General features: G+C 63.7%; 2 protein-coding genes and 2 non-coding genes across 8 annotated transcripts; 2 read left to right on the forward strand and 2 right to left on the reverse strand.

The window, feature by feature from the left end:
- Nucleotides 1-129: 129 nt before the first annotated feature.
- Nucleotides 130-8,840, reverse strand: SNX17 (sorting nexin 17). 3 transcript variants are annotated; one of them, XM_075750153.1, is made up of 15 exons: nt 8,643-8,840; nt 5,350-5,424; nt 4,782-4,899; nt 4,329-4,393; nt 4,029-4,139; nt 3,514-3,604; nt 3,219-3,306; nt 2,775-2,844; nt 2,566-2,658; nt 2,226-2,450; nt 1,768-1,890; nt 1,545-1,622; nt 1,282-1,356; nt 984-1,025; nt 130-893 (listed from the first exon to the last, which is right to left on the reverse strand). In XM_075750153.1, the coding sequence occupies exons 1-15, from the start codon at nt 8,700-8,702 to the stop codon at nt 774-776; spliced, it is 1,434 nt and encodes a 477-aa protein (XP_075606268.1). In that variant the 5' UTR covers nt 8,703-8,840; the 3' UTR covers nt 130-773. The 3 variants fall into 3 exon arrangements, with proteins under 3 accessions (XP_075606268.1, XP_075606270.1, XP_075606267.1); XM_075750155.1 differs by having other exon boundaries at nt 2,226-2,303; nt 8,643-8,808; XM_075750152.1 differs by having other exon boundaries at nt 2,226-2,429; nt 8,643-8,806.
- Nucleotides 8,603-15,823, forward strand: EIF2B4 (eukaryotic translation initiation factor 2B subunit delta). 3 transcript variants are annotated; one of them, XM_075750147.1, is made up of 13 exons: nt 8,603-8,686; nt 9,585-9,628; nt 9,719-9,857; nt 10,309-10,518; nt 10,732-10,814; nt 11,021-11,112; nt 11,512-11,626; nt 11,975-12,051; nt 12,269-12,371; nt 13,383-13,510; nt 14,907-15,087; nt 15,187-15,367; nt 15,581-15,823. In XM_075750147.1, the coding sequence occupies exons 6-13, from the start codon at nt 11,108-11,110 to the stop codon at nt 15,778-15,780; spliced, it is 990 nt and encodes a 329-aa protein (XP_075606262.1). In that variant the 5' UTR covers nt 8,603-8,686; nt 9,585-9,628; nt 9,719-9,857; nt 10,309-10,518; nt 10,732-10,814; nt 11,021-11,107; the 3' UTR covers nt 15,781-15,823. The 3 variants fall into 3 exon arrangements, with proteins under 3 accessions (XP_075606262.1, XP_075606260.1, XP_075606261.1); XM_075750145.1 differs by lacking the exon at nt 8,603-8,686 and adding an exon at nt 9,332-9,439; XM_075750146.1 differs by lacking the exon at nt 8,603-8,686 and adding an exon at nt 9,332-9,439 and having other exon boundaries at nt 10,312-10,518.
- Nucleotides 15,824-17,236: 1,413 nt separating this feature from the next.
- Nucleotides 17,237-17,400, forward strand: LOC142601448 (U1 spliceosomal RNA). Its single transcript, XR_012835010.1, has one exon. It is a non-coding gene; the product is annotated as a U1 spliceosomal RNA (small nuclear RNA).
- A 988-nt stretch (nt 17,401-18,388) lies between these two features.
- Nucleotides 18,389-18,552, reverse strand: LOC142601459 (U1 spliceosomal RNA). Its single transcript, XR_012835021.1, has one exon. It is a non-coding gene; the product is annotated as a U1 spliceosomal RNA (small nuclear RNA).
- Nucleotides 18,553-19,809: the final 1,257 nt, after the last annotated feature.

Genomic DNA, 19,809 nt, shown 5'->3' on the forward strand with positions numbered 1-19,809 from the left:
TTAAACAGTCAGTTTTGTTATCTGCTATTCTCCCAGGGGCCCTTGTTCTGCTTCAGGACAGGACAGTGTGGGGTGGCAAGGCGTGCAGGGAAGGGAGGGACAGCGGCTACCCCGCAACAGACAGCCCAGTACCAATCAGGATCCATTTTAATCATCATTGCAGTGTGTGAACATCAGTTACTGTCCATTAATGCTCTGGTCGGTCTGAGCAGCAGGAGATACGTGGTTACAAGCCTAGATTACACTGGAGTCTATGAGCGGGTTAGAGAGGGGGCTCTGCGCAGGGCCCCCCTGGAGACAGTTTACTGTAGTTGTCTCTGAGCAGAAACCTAAATGCTAATTTGGCATTATGGAGCCTCACGAGGGCCGCTCGGTGCCACCAGGCTGCCGCTGCCCCAGCCACCCAGGGCAGCTGCCCTCCCATGCAGCTGGGTGCTGGGGCCAGGCCCTCCCAGCTGGGGAAGGGGGAGCTCTGCCCCCCACGCTGGGCCAGGCTCTGCGACGCCGCTCCAGGGCTCGGCCTGGGCACGCTGCTCAGGTTGGGCTGGTGCCGCCCTGGGAACAAGCCCTCTCCCAGCTGGAGCCAGCAGCAGGAGGAGTTCAGCTGCCCCCACCCTGAAGGCAACGGTGGGCTGGGGGTAATCTCCCCCAACCCCGGGGGAGCAGGGGAAGTGGATGTAGCAGGTGAGAGGCACGTTGATTGCAACCTGTCTGCAGGTTGTACATTCCTCAGCGAAGGCCCTCGGGACGGTACTGTCCTAGGAAGGGGGGCACTACAGATCTTCATCGCCAATGCCCTCAAAGGCATAATTGCCATGGAAGTCATTAGCACCCACATCGTTAGTAGAGCTGGAGTGGCTGATCCCTCGCAGACTGACAGAGGTGAGCTTGCTCTGTGGAGAGGGGAGACATTAGAGAGGACCCCCGCTCCCCCCCTGCTCATTCCAAGGGCAACAGCACCAGTGTGCCTGCACACAACTCACCGAGAGTTTGGCCATCGGCTCCCGGGAGGCATCAGGTGAGTCCTGTGGGGACAGCACGGTCAGGCAGCGGGACACAGCACCTGCTCTTCCCACCACATGTCTCCCTTGCTCCTGGCCACCACTCGCCTTCCTGGGACTAGGCTAGGCCACCATCCTTTCCCTCCTCCAGGGAGTCCGGCTCCCAGGTATGGGTCTTGGACCCCTTTCTCTTCCCAGGGCCACAGCTCTGGTACCCGACACACAGTGAAGCCCATGGTCATACATGTCTCCCCTACCAGAGCCGTAGGGTCCCACTCACCAGCAGTGGGGGCGACTTCACAGCTTGCTGGCTGTCCGAGCGCCGCAGGGCCCCATTCACCCGCCGGCGAAACATCTGCAGGGGAGGAGGTTGGCTCAGCCACAGAGTCCCCACGGGCAGCTCTAGAGGTTAACATGGCCCCTGGGGATCCTTCAGCTGGCCCCATCCTGAGGAGAGCAAGCAAGGCCCAGCCTAGACCCCAGGGAGTCACACGGGCAGGATGGAATCCCACCACAGAGACAACGTCCAGCCCCAACCATCACCTTGCGGATGCTGCCTCCAGACTTTTTCACCATCAGCTCGTCCACCATGGACTGCAGGCAGATGCTGAGCATGATGGCCTGCAAGGGAGAAGTGTCACGAGTTTCCATGCGCCTCACAGCCTTCCCAACACACCACGCTGAGCCCAGACTGACTCTCTCCCTCATGGCTGCCCCCTTGCTCCCACCCTTGTCCACCACCAGCCTGGCATGCAGGCAGCCCTACCTGTGGACTGGTGATGGTGACCCACTGCAGCCGGTCTTTAGTCATTAGATACTCAAAAGCCAACTCCAACTTCACCTCAGACTTCCCTGGGCTGCTCCCCGAGGGACCGTTGCTCATCGGCACCTGCAAGGGCACACGCTGAGGCTGGGAGCCTCCAGAAGGAAAGCAGCCAGCTTCCCAGGCCTCTTTGCTGGTGGAGGGCAGCCCCCAGCCAGGTGCTGGACACCCTGCCCAGCTTCCACTGGCCTTCCACCACCATCAGGCCCCTCAAACATCTTCACACCAATGATCCCCTCAGCCCCAGAGCACAACTCAAACCCTCCCTAGGCCAGCTGGGCTGGAAGCAGGCAACACAGCCAGCACCTTTCCCAGGGAGAGCTGCCAGACCAGCTGGGCACAGCTGGGTCCCACCAGAGTCCTCCCTGCTCCCCAGGGCCCCACAGTCAAGTGGCACTCACCGAGGATGTGACCCGCCAGCACCGCATGCGCGTGACCTTGAAGCTGCCTTCCTTGATCTGATCGCTTGGTAGCCGCACCTGGAAGTTGAGTTCGTTGTTGCCAGCACTGACGACGACGTGGCATCCCTTCTCAGGGAAGTCAGTGACACAGGGGTCGAACTTGAGATAGCCGTAGTACTTCAGAGTCTGTGCCAGGCGGATGAACTGCGGGCAGAGCCAGGGAACCTCAGCACAGATGGCCACCCTCCCGGGCCAGGAACAGGCAATGAACTCAGCACTGCGTGTTCACGTGGGAGCAGTGCGGGGACTGCTCCAGTCACAGCATCATACCCTCCCCTACCTCCTTCTTGGAGACTTTTTCCTGCAGGGACTTTAGCTGCCGGTGCTGTTCCTTGTTGACAAGGATCCATCCATGCTCAATGTCTGACACCGTCTACCAAGAAGCAGAGGCTAGTGAGCAGCTGGGCCCAGAGCCACCTGAGACCCCACACAGCCGTAGCTGAGGGGTACAGTGCCCTCTTCACCCAGCTGGGCTGCACCAACCCTCACCTGCGCGTACAGCAAGTTCAACCCCACACGATGCTCCATTACATCATCGTCATAGGAGGAGTCCCAGTAGCTAGAAGGGAACATGGGTCAATCTATTCCCCAGCTCCTAACAGCAATGGGGAGAAAAACACCACCCATGCTGGGACAAGATGTCAGGCTGTCTCTGGCCAGCTCCCCTGGTAGCTGTCAGTTGCCATGCCCCACTCCCCCTCTCAAGCAGCTGCCAGGAAAGGCCGTGTCTGGGAAAGCAGAAACAGAGGCCAAGCCCAGCAGGGCAGCCCAGCCCCTAGTGTCACAGCTGGGTACGCCCAGGTGTGTTCCTGGAGGCCAAAGCACCCCGCAGGAGGCAATGGCAGGAGGGGAGGGGTCCCACTGCAGAGCAGGGAGCCCCGGACACCACCCCACTGCTCCAGCAGTCACTGCCCCTCCAGCCCTGCCACTCACCTCTTGCGCAGGATGATTCTGAACTCCGAGTTGTGCAGGCTGGTGACGGACACATACGGCAGCTCAAACTCCTGCAGCTTCCGCACGACTGCAGGGAAACAGCAGCTCAGCAGCAGCTCAGGGTAGCAGAAGCCCACCAGACACCCACCAGCCAGGGCACCCCAGGGGAACCCACTGGTTTCCCCCCACCCAGGGCACAGCCATGTGGTGCAAGCACACAGCTCTCGCTCCAGGGCAGGGCCCAGGGCAGACATCCCACTGCAGCCCTCATGGGGCTCCAGCATGTTCTACTCACAGGAGAAAGCTCCGTCCTTGGTCTCTCTCACTAGGAAGAGGCTGAAGTAGCCAACCAGGTCATCTGGCAGATCCAGCTTGGAGGCCACAGCCTGGGAGTGAGAGCAGGAGGTCATCACTTCCCACAGAAAGGCAGCACTTCTACATCCTTACCCCATGGCAGGACCCAGCCTGTGGGTGTTCTGGGGCCTCCCAGCAGCAGGAAGGCAGCACCTCTGCTGTACTGGGGGCCAGGGCAGGGGGGGCAAGCGGACAAGTGGGGCCTGGGGCATCATGCCACCATGAAACAGCTGGGGGCCTGCTGACATCGATCTGGGCCCAGAGAGGGGCATGAGCACATCGACACACCCTCTCCAGCTCTACTGCTCTTCAGCCCCCCAGGACAACCCTGCTCTGGGGCAGGGACGTGGCAGGGAGGGCCAGGGGGCTGCCAGGCTGAGGGAATTCCTGCACGTGTGGGAAATCACAGAACTCAGCAGGAGGAGCTGGTCCTGCCCAGCACAAGCGCTTTGGCACCTCAAGGACATCCTCTGTCTGGTCCGAGGTAAGGATGGTGACCTTGACCATCTGGCCATTGGAGAGCAGCACTTCCAGCACCACCTCCTCTGTGGGTATCTGCTGCGTCTCCTGGAGAGAGAAACAGGACTGCACCTCCACCACCGACCACCCTCACGCCGCTCAGAGTGCCCCGCAGTCCAAGGGCCCCAGCACGTACCACCCGGCCCCAGCGTTACCACCCGGCCGTGGCGGTCAGCACTCACCCCTGTGCAGGCTGCCCCAGCAGCCCACCACATCCAGCAGCTCCTGCCCCCTCACCTGCTGGGCCTTGCGCAGGAAGCTGTTGAAGGTCTCACTGCCTCCCAGCGTCTGGTCCTGCCGCACTGGAGGTGGAAGACGAGCAAGGAGTCAGGCGTTATGTGGGAAGGGGCAGGGACCCACACCAACACCCATCCACTCTGCGGCCCCTCAGAGCGTGCACCTAAACTAAGCATGTGCTGCCTGTAGGGCATGCACATGGGTGGACTCCCCACAGGTGGAGGCATCAGCAAGGCTCCACCTCTGCCAATGCAGGGAAGGTGCTGGGATGGAAGAGCTGACATCCAGTGGACAAAAGCCTAGCTAATACCAGAACGAGACTGGGAGTATCAAGATGGGCCACAGCAAATGGAGCAGTGTGGGGAGGAAGATGCGGGCAGTGCCCCGGTGCCCTGAACGACCAAGTGAGGGGCAGCCAGCCCTGAGCTGAAGCATGAGGCAGACCCAGCTTACCAGCCTGCATGTATTTCTCCAGCTGCTCCCGTCGTTGCTCTACCTCTGCCGGAGTGAGTGTGAAGATCTTCTTTGGGGGAAAGGCTGGGACCACATTAGCGCCATACTCTTTCCTTAACTGGGAAGAGAGCAGAGTGCTGCAAGAGCCTCCAGGGAGACGGTGGCTGCTTTAACCCCCGCCCCCCCCAGCTGATTTCCAAGGCCCTGGCACGGCAAGCGGAGAGCTCGCCAGTGTTCCTCATCCAAATGGGCAGCCAGCAGTTTGCAAGAATCCAGCCAGGCTGCCACAGAACAGGAGAGGAGGCCTGCACCTGATGCCAAGGAACAGAAAACAACATCCTGGCCGGCCCCATGGGCAGCACTGCGCAGCACACGCCTGCCCACACCCAGCGCAGTGCCCGACACTCCAGCTCTCCAGCAGCACACAGTGCCTACTTGCAGCACCCAACGGCAGCCCGCAGGGCCCAGCACCCTGCCAGCCAGGAGCGCAGCGGGCACCGCAGCGCTGCCCCATGGGAGGGGGGTCAGTCAGCAGCAGCTCTCACCGCTGCTGGGGACAGTTGCCTACCTGCTCATGCAGCCCCAAGAGCTGGCTGTAGCGCACTCGGCAGTGCAACACACCGTTCACGTGGATGTTGTAGGCCTGCGGGGACAGATGCCAGTCAGATCCCAGCACCCGCCGGACAGAGGGGCCCTGGGGCCTGCCCAGCTCAGGGCACACGGGCCACCCAGGGAGAAGCCTCTATAGGGCCCAGCCCTGCCACAGCCCAGGAAAAGGCAATGCTCCTGAGGACCCTGCCGGGGTGCAGATGGGGCACCCCCAGCCCTCCCCTCCTGTCAGCAGAGCTCAGCCGCTGCCCCGGGAAGCACCAGGACCCACCTGGCACCCTCACGTGCCCCGTGCTGGACTGGGCACTGCTGTGGGAGCTGGGTTTGCCTTGCAGACACCGGCTCCAACCCAGAGACACTGATCCTGGCAGCATGCCGACCACCACCTGGACCCCCTCCAGGTGCTGACCCAGAGCTCTGCTGCGTTTCCCTTGCAGGGCCGGGGCCCTCTCCAGCTCTCGGGGGCAGCACCCTAGCAGCCTGGAGAGAGGGAGGGCCCATGTGCCCCGAGGCTGCCCATGGAGGCTAACGCACGCAACAAGTGGCCCCAGGAAGGCACAGCCATGGCCCCCAGCACGGCCAGGACCAGGAAGGGCTGCTGTCAGCAGTCAAGGGCTACGCATTAGCAAGTGAGGACGGATCAAACACCCAGGGCTCACACAGATAAGTATAATAACAGCACTGAAATGTTTCTGTGTGCTCATCCTCTGAAGATATGTCAGTGTTGACCTGCAGCCCAGTGGATATGGTCAAAACCACTCGGGAAGTACAAATGCATCCAAGGGATGTCTCTGATAAGACACCAGGAAGGCGTAACCCCGCAGCTGTCCAGCCACAGGGAGAGCGTGGAGCCATGCTGCAGCCCCGTGGACATGGGTGCCCCAAGTCAGTGGGCAAGGACACCCCTCCCCGCAGCAAGGAGAGGCGGCAGCCAGCAGCTGCTCTCCATTCTGCAGGTCCCACAACACATTCAGAGGGGCAAGCACAGTGACACAGCAGCCAGCACAGTCACCCGGGCTGTGCTCAGGCCAGCAAAGCCACAGAGAGCTGCATGGCCGTGACATCCCCGCCACCAAAGCCTGCAGGCCTGGGCTCACTCCGCCACCTCTTGGGATGCATGGCCACAGCCAGCCTTTGCCATGGGGCAGGGGTTTCCTTCTCCATGTGCTGCCTGCCCACTCCAGTGCCACCACAACATACCCCAGCACTACTGGGGCAGCGGTTGCTTGAAAGCATAAGGGTTGCTGCAGAGTGCCCCGCAGGACATGCCCCCACCTCATGCCCCCCGGGCCAGGGGAGAGGCTGGAACCCCTCTGGGGTAGCTCTACCCCAGCAGGCACCAGCCCAGCTGGGGCTCACCTGCGCCACAGCTTAGGGGGAGCTCTACAGAGATGGGGGGAGGCGACTGCTCCTGCTGCAAGGGATCCCATTGTTATGGAAATTACACATGCTAGTGCTAAGTTTTGACTAACTTTTTCTACAACACCTTGGAACCGGTCCCCGGCTGCTGCCCCCAGTGCCCCTCTGCTCTGCACCCCACCCTGGCTCAGCTCCCCACTGACGCTGCAGGCAGAGCACAACTACGGCTGCACAGCGCATGGGGCCCTGCGACTCCACGCCCCAGCTCCTGGGTGCCTCACTACCAGCAGTGTCCTCCCAGGGGACAGCGCTGTCCCCTCTGTGCCGGAGCAGATCCCACCATCCCCAGCATGGCCTTTGGGAGGGTGGGAGGACCGCATCACAGGGGCTGGAGACACCTCCAGCTGGCAGTCGCAGCCCAGGCAGGTACCTCCTGTGGCCATTTTGCTCACTGGAAGCCTCAAGTGTCCCCCTGTCCCTGAAAGGTGGGGCTGCTCAAGGTCAGCGGAGGCACCCGTCCAGGCCACACTGGCCCTGCACACACTAGATCTCATACCAGCTTCCAACCCAGAGGCAACAGCCCTGTTGTTCAGGTTCCCCGTGCAGAGCCCAGGAGACCATGACAAATGCCGGGTGGCACAGGCAGCACTCACGCCTGCCCAGCATCAGCGCAGAGTCCTGTCCTGGCAGGGCTCTCTGTGGGGTCACCAGCTCCTGCCCAGACCCAGGGCTGCAAACGAGCTGTCCTCTGGCACTGAAAACAAGGTCTTCCCCTGCCCAAGGAGCCATCACAGCACCTGAGGGCAAAGTGCAGGGGGAGGCACAGGGCCAAACACACCTCAGGTGCTCGCTCCTCCGGCCCTTGTGCGACCGCAGCTGCCTGTGGATCACCAGGTCCCTTCACAGTCCTTCCCGCAGTTCACGACTGCCATCCATGTCCCTGACACACCACCTTACGCTTCTGAGAGGACCAGGGAGATCTCCCAGAGAGGGATCTCAGCAAAAGGACAGGCAAGGGGTCTGCACGGCAGCAGGCATGGAGGAGCAGGCTGCCCGGAATATGCAGGGCCAGAGCCAAAGGGACCATGGAGCCCAGAGCTGCGTGCCCTTGCCCCGAGCTGAGAGCAGAGAGGAGCGCAGGCCTGGATCCAGCCCCTGCGGCCACACCGCCACCTCCACGCAGTGAGACCCTGCTCTGTGGGCAGTGCTGCCACTGCCGGCCCCACCGGGAACGGGGCTCTTGGCTCCCGGAGCCGCCTGGCCGCTGCCCTGCAGCAGCGTCCCTCCGGATGCTCTGGGGACCCGATCCTGGAGGAGCTGCCAAGCCGGAGGGCGTTCACGGCACGCTGAGCAAAACAGGAAGCCGGGACGGATGGACGAGCTGGCAGGCCAGGATGAGCTGGGCCCCGGGGACAGGACAGGGCCCCTGCCCGCTGCCCTCCCCCCTGCCCGCAGCACACCGGGCCAGTCACCCCCCGGCGCAGGGCAGGGCCCGGGCACCCCCCGAGCGGCAACCGCGGGGCCACACCCCAGGGACCCCCCGAGCCCGCCGGAGGCCAGACTGGGCCGCAGGGCCCGACCCCGCGGTGCAGGCGGACACCCGCCCGGCCCGGGAACGGGGCGCCGGCTGCGAATGCCGCCGGCTGCCCTCCGCGCTCGGCCCCCGCCCCGGTCCCGGCCCGCCCCGGCCGCCCGCCACCGCCCCCGGGTCTGCGGGCCCGCACGGCTCCACCGGGCGGGCGGGGCAGGGACAGCGCCCGCCCCGGGACGGCGGGCTCGGACCCGGACCAGGCCCCGCTGGGCGCTGCCGCCGCGGGGCCCGCCGGAACCGGGCCGCGGGGCCGTACCGCACCGCCCCGCACCGCGGGACAGCTCCGCTCCGGCCCCGCTCACCACGTAGGCGGCACCGCCGTCGCCGGCGCGAGTCTCGGTCTCGGGTATGGAGAAGTGCATGGCGGGGCCGGGGCCGGGCCGGGCCGGGTCGCGCGCCCCCGCTACCTGCCGCGCGCCGCCATGTCGGGCCGGGCACTCCCCGGCGCCGCCCCGCGGGACCCCGCGATGGCGCGGCCGGCAGCACCGCCCGCCGGGGCCGGCCCAGCGGCCGCCCCGCCCCGCCCCGCCCCGCTCCACTGCCCGCGGGCCCGGCGCCGGGGCGAACCGGTGGGGAGCCACACGGCCCCCGGCGCCGGGGCTTGGCCGTCCCGGTGACACACACACCCACACCCACACACCCCGGGACCCCGCCGCAGCCCCGGGGTAGCCCCATGCCCAGTGCGGGTCCCCGCCGGGGCGCCCGGCAACGTCCCAGTGACACCCAGCCGTGCCGCAGCCCTGCCCCACCGCGCCCGGTGCCGAGCGCGGGCCCGGAGCGGGACGGGCCCCGGCCACGGGGAGCCCCGGGGGACCAAGGCCCAGGGCGCTGGGACAGCCGCCCCCGGGCGGGGAGAGCCCGGGGCTCCCGGCCGCGCTGGGACCGGGCGACGCGGGGGGGGGGGGACGACACACACACCACACCCGGGAAAGGGAACGGCCCCCATGCCGGCCACGGAGTGGCGTCACAGCGCGTCATGCGGAGGGCCGCTGACGTCACGACAGGTTGCGCAGCGCCCGCGGGCGGCACCGCCCTCCGGCCGGCAGGGGGCGCTGTGGGCGGCGGACAGGCGCCATGGCGGAGCGGGCCGCGCCGGGCGGTGAGTGCGGGACCGGGACGGGACGGGACGGGCCCCCGCTGAGCGGTGGGATCCGCCGCTCGGCACCCACCCGGCCTCTCCCCGCCGTCCCCTCCCCGTTCCCCGCGGCCGGTACCGGCCCCGCTCACGGTTTGCCTCGTTGCAGGTGCGGGCCCCGAAGCAGCCGCGCCGCTGCCGGCGGGACCGCAGGTGAGCAGGGCCGGGGACTGGTGCGGGGCTGGGGGCCGGGCCGGGGGCCGGCGTGGGGGATGGGGGCTGCCTGACGGTGTGTGCCCGCAGGCCCCGGAGCTCTCCCGGGAGGAGAAGCTGCAGCTGCGGAAGGAGAAGAAGCAGCAGAAGAAGAAGAAGAGGAGCGAGAAGGGGCCGGCGGCCGAGCCCCCGGAGCTGGGGACGCCCTCCGACCCAGGGCAGCCCCGAGGTGAGGACCTCCTTCCCTTCGAGGCAGCCCCCGAGCCTGGAGAGTCCCGCGGCACACAGGGGCAGACCCGTGGCCAGGCCCCAGTGGTCTTCCGGGCTGGGAACCTCCTCTGGCTGGAACAGCCCTGAGCCAGGAGCATTCTCCAGTTAGGGGATGCCACAGAGGGGCCTCCGGGGTGTCCTAGCTCTGTACACCTCGAGTGCCTGCATCTTGTGGGGACTGAGATCTAGAGAGGCCAGTCCCCTCCCCACCGGAATACGGGGTGGTCCCCATGTTGGCTGAGTGGGGGCGGTGAGGTGCTGGAGAACGTGGGGCTTAGTCCCACCTGCCCTTCCAAAGGCAGACCCTTGAACAGAGGAGGGTCTCCCTGCCATGGGCTGCCCCACACGCTGGGCTGTATCTTCTGGTGACAGAGGCTGGGCACAGACTTCCCCCTTCCGTCTCCTTGCAGTAGGTGCTCACCCCAAGTCCCTCCCAACCTTGGCTGATGGCCCCAATGATGGCGAGAAGCCCGCAGGGGGCAAGAGCAAAGCTGAGCTGCGAGCAGAGCGCCGGGCCAAGCAGGAGGCTGAGCGGGCCCAGAAGCAGGCCAAGAAAGCAGAGCTGAGTCAGGCAGCCACAGCAGCCAAGCCCAGGCTGACCCCCACTGAGCCTCAATCCGGTAAAGCTGTCGTCACCACAGGGTGCAGTGGGTGGGTGAGCAGGGAGGGAGGGGGCTGGAGTGGGCACCTGCAGGGGCTGCTCGTCTGATCCTTCCATGGTGCCCTGGGCACTGCCCTGCTGTGCGCTTCCTAAGTCTTGGGACAGTGTGGCTGGGCCAGGAACTGCACCAGGGCAGTACTGCCTGACACTGCCCACCCTGATATCCTCACAGTGGTAAAGCGGCTGCCGGAGCACGTGCAGGTGGATGATCCTGCTGCCCAGAGGAAACTGGCCAAGAAGCTGGAGCGGCAGCAGGTAGGAGGAGGGCTGGGTAACAGGTTGCATGCTTCAGGGCAGTCATGCAGTGGTGTGTGTGGTGGGGTCAGGCTGCATGTGTGGTGGGACTAGGGCCTGCTCTCTGGTGTGCCATGAGTGAGTGCTGGGTGTGATTGGTGATGCTGGAGTGAGCAGGGCTGTATGGCAGCCTTGGGTAAGCCATCATGAATGTTGTTTGGCTACAGGTACCTCTGAGGCAGGACTATGGCACCAAGGTCAACCTGTTCTCCCACTTGCACCAGTACAGCCGGAAGAAGCCACTGACGCAGCAGATGAGGTATGTGGCCTCCTCAGCCCAGGCCCCTGGCAGTCATTTGGCTCTGCTTCAGCTGGCCTGGCTGCAAAACAGCACTAGTGAAGGGGTGTCCTGGTACTGTGTGTGGTGATAGGCTTCACGGGGTGGAGGAGAACCCGTCACTTGCTTTGAGGAGCAGCGGCAGGGGCAGCCGAATGTCCTGCCTGCAGGGTGAGGAGAGCTGCCCTCAGGCAGTGCAGGGCCACAGGAGAAGGCACTGTGGGGTTAGCCTGAGTCCTCCGGTCACAGAGCAAGTAGGGGCTGGACTGGCAGCTCCCTTCTTGTGCTGTCCCTCAGGTTGTTTGGCTGGGGGTCTGGCAATGGATTGGTTGTTCCTGGGCTGTAGAAATGCTGACAGCTCTTTCACGTTTGCCCCTGCAGCATCCCCTCCACAGTAATTCACCCGGCTGTGGTGCGCCTTGGCCTCCAGTACTCTCAAGGCATCATCAATGGCTCCAATGCCCGTTGCATTGCCCTGCTGGAAGTCTTCAAACAGGTATGCGAGCAGCTACCCATGCCCACCGGGCAGTAAGGGCATGGCACTAGGCGCAGGCATCCCTTCCTGTTCCCTGACTGCTGGGGCTCTATCTGTGCTCAGTCATCTTCAGCCTCTTCCTTCTGACCGTGCCCAGGACTGAGCCCTGCTGGTGTCCTGTTCTGGTGCTGACGCTGCAGATTTGAGTTCCTGGAGCACCCCTTTTCCCCCACCCTGTGAAAGCACGTCAAGCTGTGCGGTACATACTTGTGCCTGGTCTACAGCCTCCTGGGCGAGGGTGGTGGCGTGCAGTGCCTGGCCAGAAGGAGCAGGTGCCCTGAACTCACACTCTCTTTCTTCTTGTCTCAGCTGATTCGGGATTACTCAACTCCCCCCAATGAGGAACTTTCCCGGGACCTGGTGGCCAAGCTGAAGCCACACATCAGGTGAGGACTCCTGGTGCTGGAGCAGAGGGACTGAAGCTCTGCTGAGTGTGGTCCACTGGTCCCTTCTCTGGGTTGGTGTCCACCCAAACTTGGGCTGACTTTCCTGGAGCTCTGGATTCTGCCTCCCTGCCCACCATCCCCAGCCCAGCTGCACCCTCCTTCTTCCTGTCCCTGCCCTCCAGGCTGCTCTGGAGCTAAGCCCATTTCTTCTCTGCAGCTTCCTGAACCAGTGCCGGCCCCTCTCAGCCAGCATGGGCAATGCCATTAAGTTCCTCAAGAAGGAGATTTCATGCCTACCCGACACCCTGAGAGAGGAGGAGGTGAGTGGCCTCATGAGAGCAGCAGGCTCCAGGGTGGAGGCACAGCCCTGGCACAGGCCGAGCAGGGAGAGGTGGTGGGATGCAGGCTGGGAGCAATGCTGCAGAGAAGCTAGAAGACTTGGCCATCACTGTCACCAGTGACTGGGCCTGAGCGGGGACTGCAGCCAGACCTGCTCCCCTCCGCTAGCAGGCATAGCCCAGCAGGACCCAAAGGGGTGCACTGCAGCAAATGCTGGGCTGGTAGGACTGGAGCTTGTCAGGAGCAGGGACATAAAATGGGAGAAGCTGCAGCAGCTGCACATGGTCTCAGTGAATGCAGCACTGCACCACAGGCCTGGCCAGCAACCAGCATTGCATCTGCATTGAGAAGTGACTCTTGAGTGGCTGGAGAACTTGCAAGCTGGTCCAGCTGGTGCTGTGCACTGCAGGAAGGCCACAAAGGATGCAGCAGCTGGGCACTACGTGCCCTTGCCCACCAGGACTGCCTGTGAGAGCATTGTTCGGCAGCATCAGTAAAGTCACAGATGAAGAAGGTTTTTTCACTGCTTAGCTGTGTCCCATGCAAAAAGCTTCACAGGAGCCCGTTGGCTGTGGAGCAAGGGGCAGGGTGGTGGTATATGTCAGGAGGACCCCTGAGGCTGCATGACTGGTGGGCTGACGGGTCAGGCTGGAGAGTCTCAGCAGTGAAATCTCCATGGGATGACCAGAGCAACTGACCAGGAGATGCGGGGGAGATAATGGGCAGAGCTGGAGAGGGCCTGATGGCAGCTCAAATGCGTGGTGAGGCACCGTAGTCTGCTGGGAGGCTTGTGCCAGGACAGGAGTGGCCCTGGGTGTCCTGCAGAGGCCCTGTCCCAGGGGAAGGTGCCATTCAGCAAACAGGCTGGTTGGGAGCTGGGCAGGGCTCTCCACTTGCAGGCAGAGCTGAGCCCACAATCCTGCCAGACTGGAAGGGACAACAGAGTACAGTGTGGCATGGCCATGCTGTATGGGATGGCACTCTCTCCCCAGGCGAAGGAGAAGCTGCAGGACACTATCGACAAATATCTGCGGGAGAAGATTCTTTTGGCAGCTGAAGCCATTTCGAGGTCTGCCTTTGAGAAGATAAATGACAACGATGTGATCCTGGTGTATGGATGGTAAGAGGAGAGCCAGGGCAGCCAGGCCAGTGGGTGGAAAAAAGGAAAGTTGAGTGAACGTGGGAAGCTCTTGCAAAAGCAGTTTCTCAAGGCTGGGAAAGTCAGTGTTGTCCAAGGGGGAGGGATGGGTTGTGGTTCTGGGTCCAGCTACTAGAAATAAAACAAGCAGGGAGGGGCAGTCAGGGGGGTGCCAGCCAGAACTTGGCTGTGGTGAGGTGCTGGTAAATAAAGGCACAAGGGAGAAGTTTATGACCAGCAGAGCAGGACAAAACAGTGGATGTATGAGTGAGTCGGGGCAGAGCAGAGCGTGGCCCTGGGCTCAGCACTTGCTAGCTGGACATGGAAGTATTGTTAGTGCTTCAGAAAAAGCAGAGAGCTCAGTAGGACTCTTGTCCCGTCCTGGGAGATGGAAAGTTGATAAGGTCATGTCACGAGGTGGTGAGAGCGCACTTTCTGCCTGGCAGCTGCCAAGGGGAATGCTAAACCACATCTGTGGAGCACAGTGGACAGTGTTGGCAGGCCTGGCTGCGAGCAGGCATTCCTGGAGGGCCCCACTGCGGAGGGCTGTGTCCTGCAGATGTTTCCTGTTTCTCTGCACACTGGGACAGGCTAGGTGCTCGAAGCACTGGAGCCCTTGGACTCATTAGAGGAACAGGAAGGTCTGATCAAGTGGCCTTGTATCAGCCTATACTGATTAATGTAGTTGTGTTAGCACCTCAAACTCAACTTGTGAAAGCCTGAGTTTGCACTGCCTGAGTTTTGACTGTCCCAGACCTGCCGGCCTGTAGTGTTACAGTGGGAAGGGGGAATCCCTTGCTGTGGTCGCAGACAGGTGGAGGTTAGGGCTGCTCCCAGGGAGGGCTGAGATGCGGCTTTTCCCAGGGGGTGATACCCTGTGCAAAGTCAGGGAGAGGGGGCCCTGGAAGCAGGCGTAGCAGGGAGGTGTCTGGAAGGGATAGCACTTGTAAGAGCAAGGGTGGGCCTGAGCTCTGCCCAGACTCATCTCTGGGCAGCACTAGCTCATCAGGGTCTCGGTGGGAGAGACCCTGGTTAAGAGAGACATTGCTCTGTTTGGGCTGGATGTGCTCGGGAACCTGCCGTGGCAGCTGGCACCTGGCATTGCCTGCTCTGCTGTGGTTGCTGGCAGCCAGCCCCTGCCATCGGGCATGTGTCAGGGCTGTCCCCTGGGTGAGACCCCACACTAACACCCAGAAAACCTGCCTGGCCGGCGCCCGATGAGTCCCGCAGTGGGGCCAGCACCAAGGAAAGTCTCCTGGCACTGGGCTGCATTTCTGGGCGATGCTGGCAGTGAGCAGCGCCAGCGCAGGGCAGCCATGCATGCTGGGTGAGAGCCTGGCCTGGCAGGACAGGCAGCCTCCTAACTGGTGTCTGTCAGCTCTTCCCTCGTGAACCGCACACTGTGTGACGCCCACGTGAAGAAGGGTCGGGCCTTCCGTGTGATCGTGGTGGACAGCCGGCCACGGCTGGAGGGCCGGGAGACGCTGCGCCGGCTGGTGCGGAAGGGCATTCACTGCACCTATGTGATGATCAATGCCATTTCTTACGTGCTGCCTGAGGTGAGGAGCGGAGCAGGGCTGTGCTGAGGGCAGTGGCGGGCATGGGGGAGGCTGCAGCATGATGGAAGGTGCTAACAGATCCCTGCGTTTCCCTGCCAGGTGTCCAAAGTGCTGCTGGGAGCCCACGCACTCCTGGCCAATGGCTCTGTCATGTCCCGGGTGGGGACGTCCCAGATAGCGCTGGTCTCCAAGGCCTACAACGTGCCCGTCCTGGTGTGCTGCGAGACCTACAAGTTCTGCGAGCGAGTGCAGACGGACTCTTTTGTCTCCAATGAGCTGGGTATGGCTTCTGTCCCCTTCCACCTGGGACCTGCTCCCTCTTCCCGGTGCTAGCCAGTATGGGCTGCTCTGCCCTGCCGTTCCCCTTCCCTGGTGAGGGGCCACCACTTGCGCAAAGGGTAGCCTGGCAGGCAGCTGTGCTGCGTGCTCCCAGGGCAGGATGGAGAGGTGCTGTCTCTCCTTCTGATCCTGCCGGCTGGTCCTCTCTCTGCAGATGACCCCGATGACCTGATCGTGCTCCGGAAGGGCCAGGCCCAGCTAGGTGGCTGGGCAGAGAACAAGTCCTTGCGCCTCCTCAACCTGGTCTATGACGTGACGCCGCCTGACCTGGTGGATCTGGTCATCACAGACTTGGGCATGATCCCCTGCACCTCGGTGCCTGTCGTCCTGCGTGTCAAGAACGTAGATCAGTAGTAGGGGCAGCTGCACGGACACTAATAAACCAGGCTTCACAATATACCTTGTCTGCCTTCTGTGGTGTGGCAAGAGCCCTGGCACCCCGTGTCACCACAGGCTCGTCTCTGCACTTTCCCTGGGCATGCTGGCACATCTACCCAGCTCTGCCCAGCCCCCCACCTCCCACTCCAGGCTGCAGCAGGGAAGGATCTTCCCAGGCCCCAAGCCCCTTCTCTGGGACCTGGAGGAAATGGTGACACCATGGTGACAGCCCCTGGCCCATGCCTCTTATGGCTGCGGTTCTGGCAGGCGGTCGAACTGGGCTTGTGTGGGAGAGCCCAGCACCTCTGACCCTGCAGCACCCTGGGGGTGCCAGGGCTGCTCCCACCACGAGCTGCTCCTGCAAGAGGGGCTGGTGCAGGGTCTAGCCTGAGCAGCGGCTGGGGGCTTTGGCACAGGGAAGGGGGTGTCCTCCCCTGTTCTGCAGCATTCCCATCACTTTCTGATGCAGTAAAATCGGTGTTCATTGTAGCTTCTGGCAGGGATTGCTGTGGGCTGTTTGTGCTCCCCCTTGGAGCCTGTCACTGCCGGTGCCCTGTGTGTTCCCATCTCCGGGGGGAAGCAGGGAAGAGACGGCAGGGTGCTTGTTATTCTGGCCTCTGCCCCAAAAGGGTGTTTTTATACGCTGGTCTTGCCTGTCCTTGCTGCTGTGTGCAGAGCCAAGGTTGGTGGGGGCAGCCCTGTGGCCCTGGCCTGGAGCAGGGTGAGGATGGCCGAGCACTAACAGGGCTCAAGGGCTGGCACTGGGCCCTGGATGGGGGCACAGCGGGTCCCTCTGTCTCTCCACAACCAGCTGTGCGGCTGCTCTCTGCCCCCGGGTGCGCTGGGAAGACACGGTGGGGCTCGGGGGGAGCAGGCTCCCGCACGCTGGGTGCTCCTGGTGCCAGCTGGGGCAGGGGAGCCCTAAGCCGAGGCCTTCCCGCGGGGTCAAGGCAGGGGGCAGGCGGTGCCCCGCCACGTGGGGCTCTCGGCTCCGGCTGGGGTGGTGTGGCCCGTGGGGAACCGGGGCCCTGCTGCTCCACAGCCACGGCACTGAGGATCACCCGGGACGGCGGGGCCGGGGCCCAGGCTCGCCCCAGCGTGGCTCCCCCAAGCCGCCAGGGGGCGCCCACGGCGGGGGCCATGGAGACCGCGCCGCTGCCGGCAGAGCCGCGCCCAGTCGATGGGGCGGGGCCTTGCGGGACGGGGCGTGTCCATGCAGATCATCCGCGCAGGGCGTGACGGGAGACCCGTGCGCCGCGGCACCGGCGGTGGCGGGCGTCGAGTGGTGCGTGTGCGGCGCGCGATGTCGGCGGAGCGTGGGGTGCAGGAGGCGCGGTGCGTGTGTGCGGGGGGAGAGGGCGGCGGTGTGCGGTGTCCGTGGGTTAGGGGTGGGGTTGGCGCGGTGTGGGGGGCGGGTGCGGGAGGGGAGGTCATACTTACCTGGCAGGGGAGACACCATGATCAGGCAGGTGGTTTTCCCAGGGCGAGGCTCATCCCCTGCACTCCGGGTGTGCTGACCCCTGCGATTTCCCCAAATGCGGGAAACTCGACTGCATAATTTGTGGTAGTGGGGGACTGCGTTCGCGCTCTCCCCTGGCATCTCTCCCGTACAAGGACAGACTAAGCGGGACACCCCGTTCGGTGCTTCCTGACGGCTCTCACCCGTGCGCCCTTGCGACCGAGGGTCCGGGGCCCCGCGGGGGGAGCGTCGAGTTCGGCGGGCGGGCAGGACCCTCGCAGGCCCCGCTCCCTGATCGCCGCCATCTCTCCGCGGGGACAGCGGGAGCCTCCGGCCGGGGCGCAGCGGGGGCCGCGGGGGCCGCGGGTTTCCCGTGTTCTGCCGGCGCGAAGGCTCCGTGATGGCCGCGTTAGAGCAAAATCAAACGTAACCAGGACCATCGCTGCTAAAGGACGGCGTTGCACGGCCCTACCCCTGCCTCATGTTCATCCAACCGATATACTAATTAAGATGTGATTGTCAGGAAGTAGAACTGTAACCGATAAATTGATAGTTTGACCAACTACCCTTGAAGAACCGTTTGGGCTTTGCAGAAGTACCGGGAAACGAGGGGACAGGTAATTGCGGCAGGGGGAAGGGCGACCACCGACCCACGGACCACCTACCCCAATTATTCCAGCTGCTCGAAGATAAAGGAGGAGAAAAGAACCGAGCGTGCGTTCTAGTTTGCATGCTAGACCAAGAAACGTAACCCGATCATTTCTAGAGTAGCGCTGCATACGTGTTAGGAAGATGCCTGTGTTAATGCATGACGTATAACTAACCCTGATGCGAAGCTCTGGGGTGCTGTTCCGGGACAGACGCTGCACCTGAACGAACACGCCACGAAATACCTCTGCTCCGCGCGGCTGTGAGCGTATGGGCCCCGGGTAAAGGAACCCCTGGGTTTGGGACATCAGCCTCCTGCAAGCGGCACCTCGCGACCGCGGGCCCGCCCGCCCCGGGGACCCCCGCAGGACCCGGCTACTCTGCAGGGAAAGGGGAGGTCGGGTACTCTGCGGGGTCCCGGGGCCGCCGCGGTGCGGTTCTGGGGGTGTTCGCTCTGTCCTTGTACGGGAGAGATGCCAGGGGAGAGCGCGAACGCAGTCCCCCACTACCACAAATTATGCAGTCGAGTTTCCCGCATTTGGGGAAATCGCAGGGGTCAGCACACCCGGAGTGCAGGGGATGAGCCTCGCCCTGGGAAAACCACCTGCCTGATCATGGTGTCTCCCCTGCCAGGTAAGTATGACGCCCCCTCCCGCACCCGCCCCCACACCGCGCCAACCCCACCCCTAACCCACGGACACCGCACACCGCCGCCCTCTCCCCCCGCACACACGCACCGCGCCTCCTGCACCCCACGCTCCGCCGACATCGCGCGCCGCACACGCACCACTCGACGCCCGCCACCGCCGGTGCCGCGGCGCACGGGTCTCCCGTCACGCCCTGCGCGGATGATCTGCATGGACACGCCCCGTCCCGCAAGGCCCCGCCCCGCCGTGGGCAGGGGACACCACCCCCCCCCCCCAGAGCCCGGCCCCGCTCCTCACAGCGTTTGAATTCCCACATTTAAAGAAGACCCGGCGGAAGGACGGGAAAAGCGGAACCGCCACGGAACGGCCGCCGTGTCCAGAGATTTCAACCTGGCAGAGCCGTTCCGCAGCGCGAGCGTTGCCGAGGAAAGGGGGGGGTGAGGGGAACAAGCGTCACCCCCCCGAATGCGGGACCTGTGGAGCACGTCCGTGGCTGGGCAGGACAGCGCGGGGTCAGCTGCTCCAGCTGGCGGTGGCACGAGGGGTTCTGGTGTCCAAGGACACACGGACGCATCCCTGACCCACGGAGAGGAAGGATTTCTTACTGTTTCCTCCCCAGAGACCTGGGTCCCTCCTAGGGACCTTAAAAGGCTCTGCCCTTGAGAACGACGACGATCCAGGCACAGGGATGGGATGGGGACGGGTTTGGTGCCATCCTGCTGCACTCCCCCTCCCTTGAACTGAAGCGCTGAAGGCAGCCGTGGCAGCAGCATTCGGGGTGGGGTGGGTCAGTGCAGGGGACAGGGCTGAGATGACACCCAAGACCCTGTGAGGAACCTGGCCAGCAATACTCAACTCCCTCCACCACCAGCACATAGCTCTGGGCACAGCTGCCACAGCCGGCACCGCCGTCCCGCCGCCGTGCACCGCGGGGCCCACCCCATCACGGGCGGGCAGCAGCTGCACCACAGGATTGCTCTGCTCCAAATGTCTCTTCTGTGCCTGTCACCCAGTCATTTCTCTAATCCCAGTGTTAATCTGGGGTGGGTGAGAGCAAGGGAGAGCTCTAGTGAAGCCACCAAGGTAACGACGACGTCAGTGAAATGTCAGTGTATCTCCAGACACAGCTGATTGTGTGCCCGGCTCGGCTGCGATGGAGTCACCTTTTGGCACAGCAGCCCCAGCAGTGCCGCGCTCTGGCCCGCGCGTGGCTGGCACAGAGCTGGTGATGCTCCACGCTTTGGTGGCTGC

Source organism: Balearica regulorum, chromosome 3, assembly GCF_011004875.1.
Source record: "Balearica regulorum gibbericeps isolate bBalReg1 chromosome 3, bBalReg1.pri, whole genome shotgun sequence".
NCBI classification, from domain to species: domain Eukaryota; kingdom Metazoa; phylum Chordata; class Aves; order Gruiformes; family Gruidae; genus Balearica; species Balearica regulorum.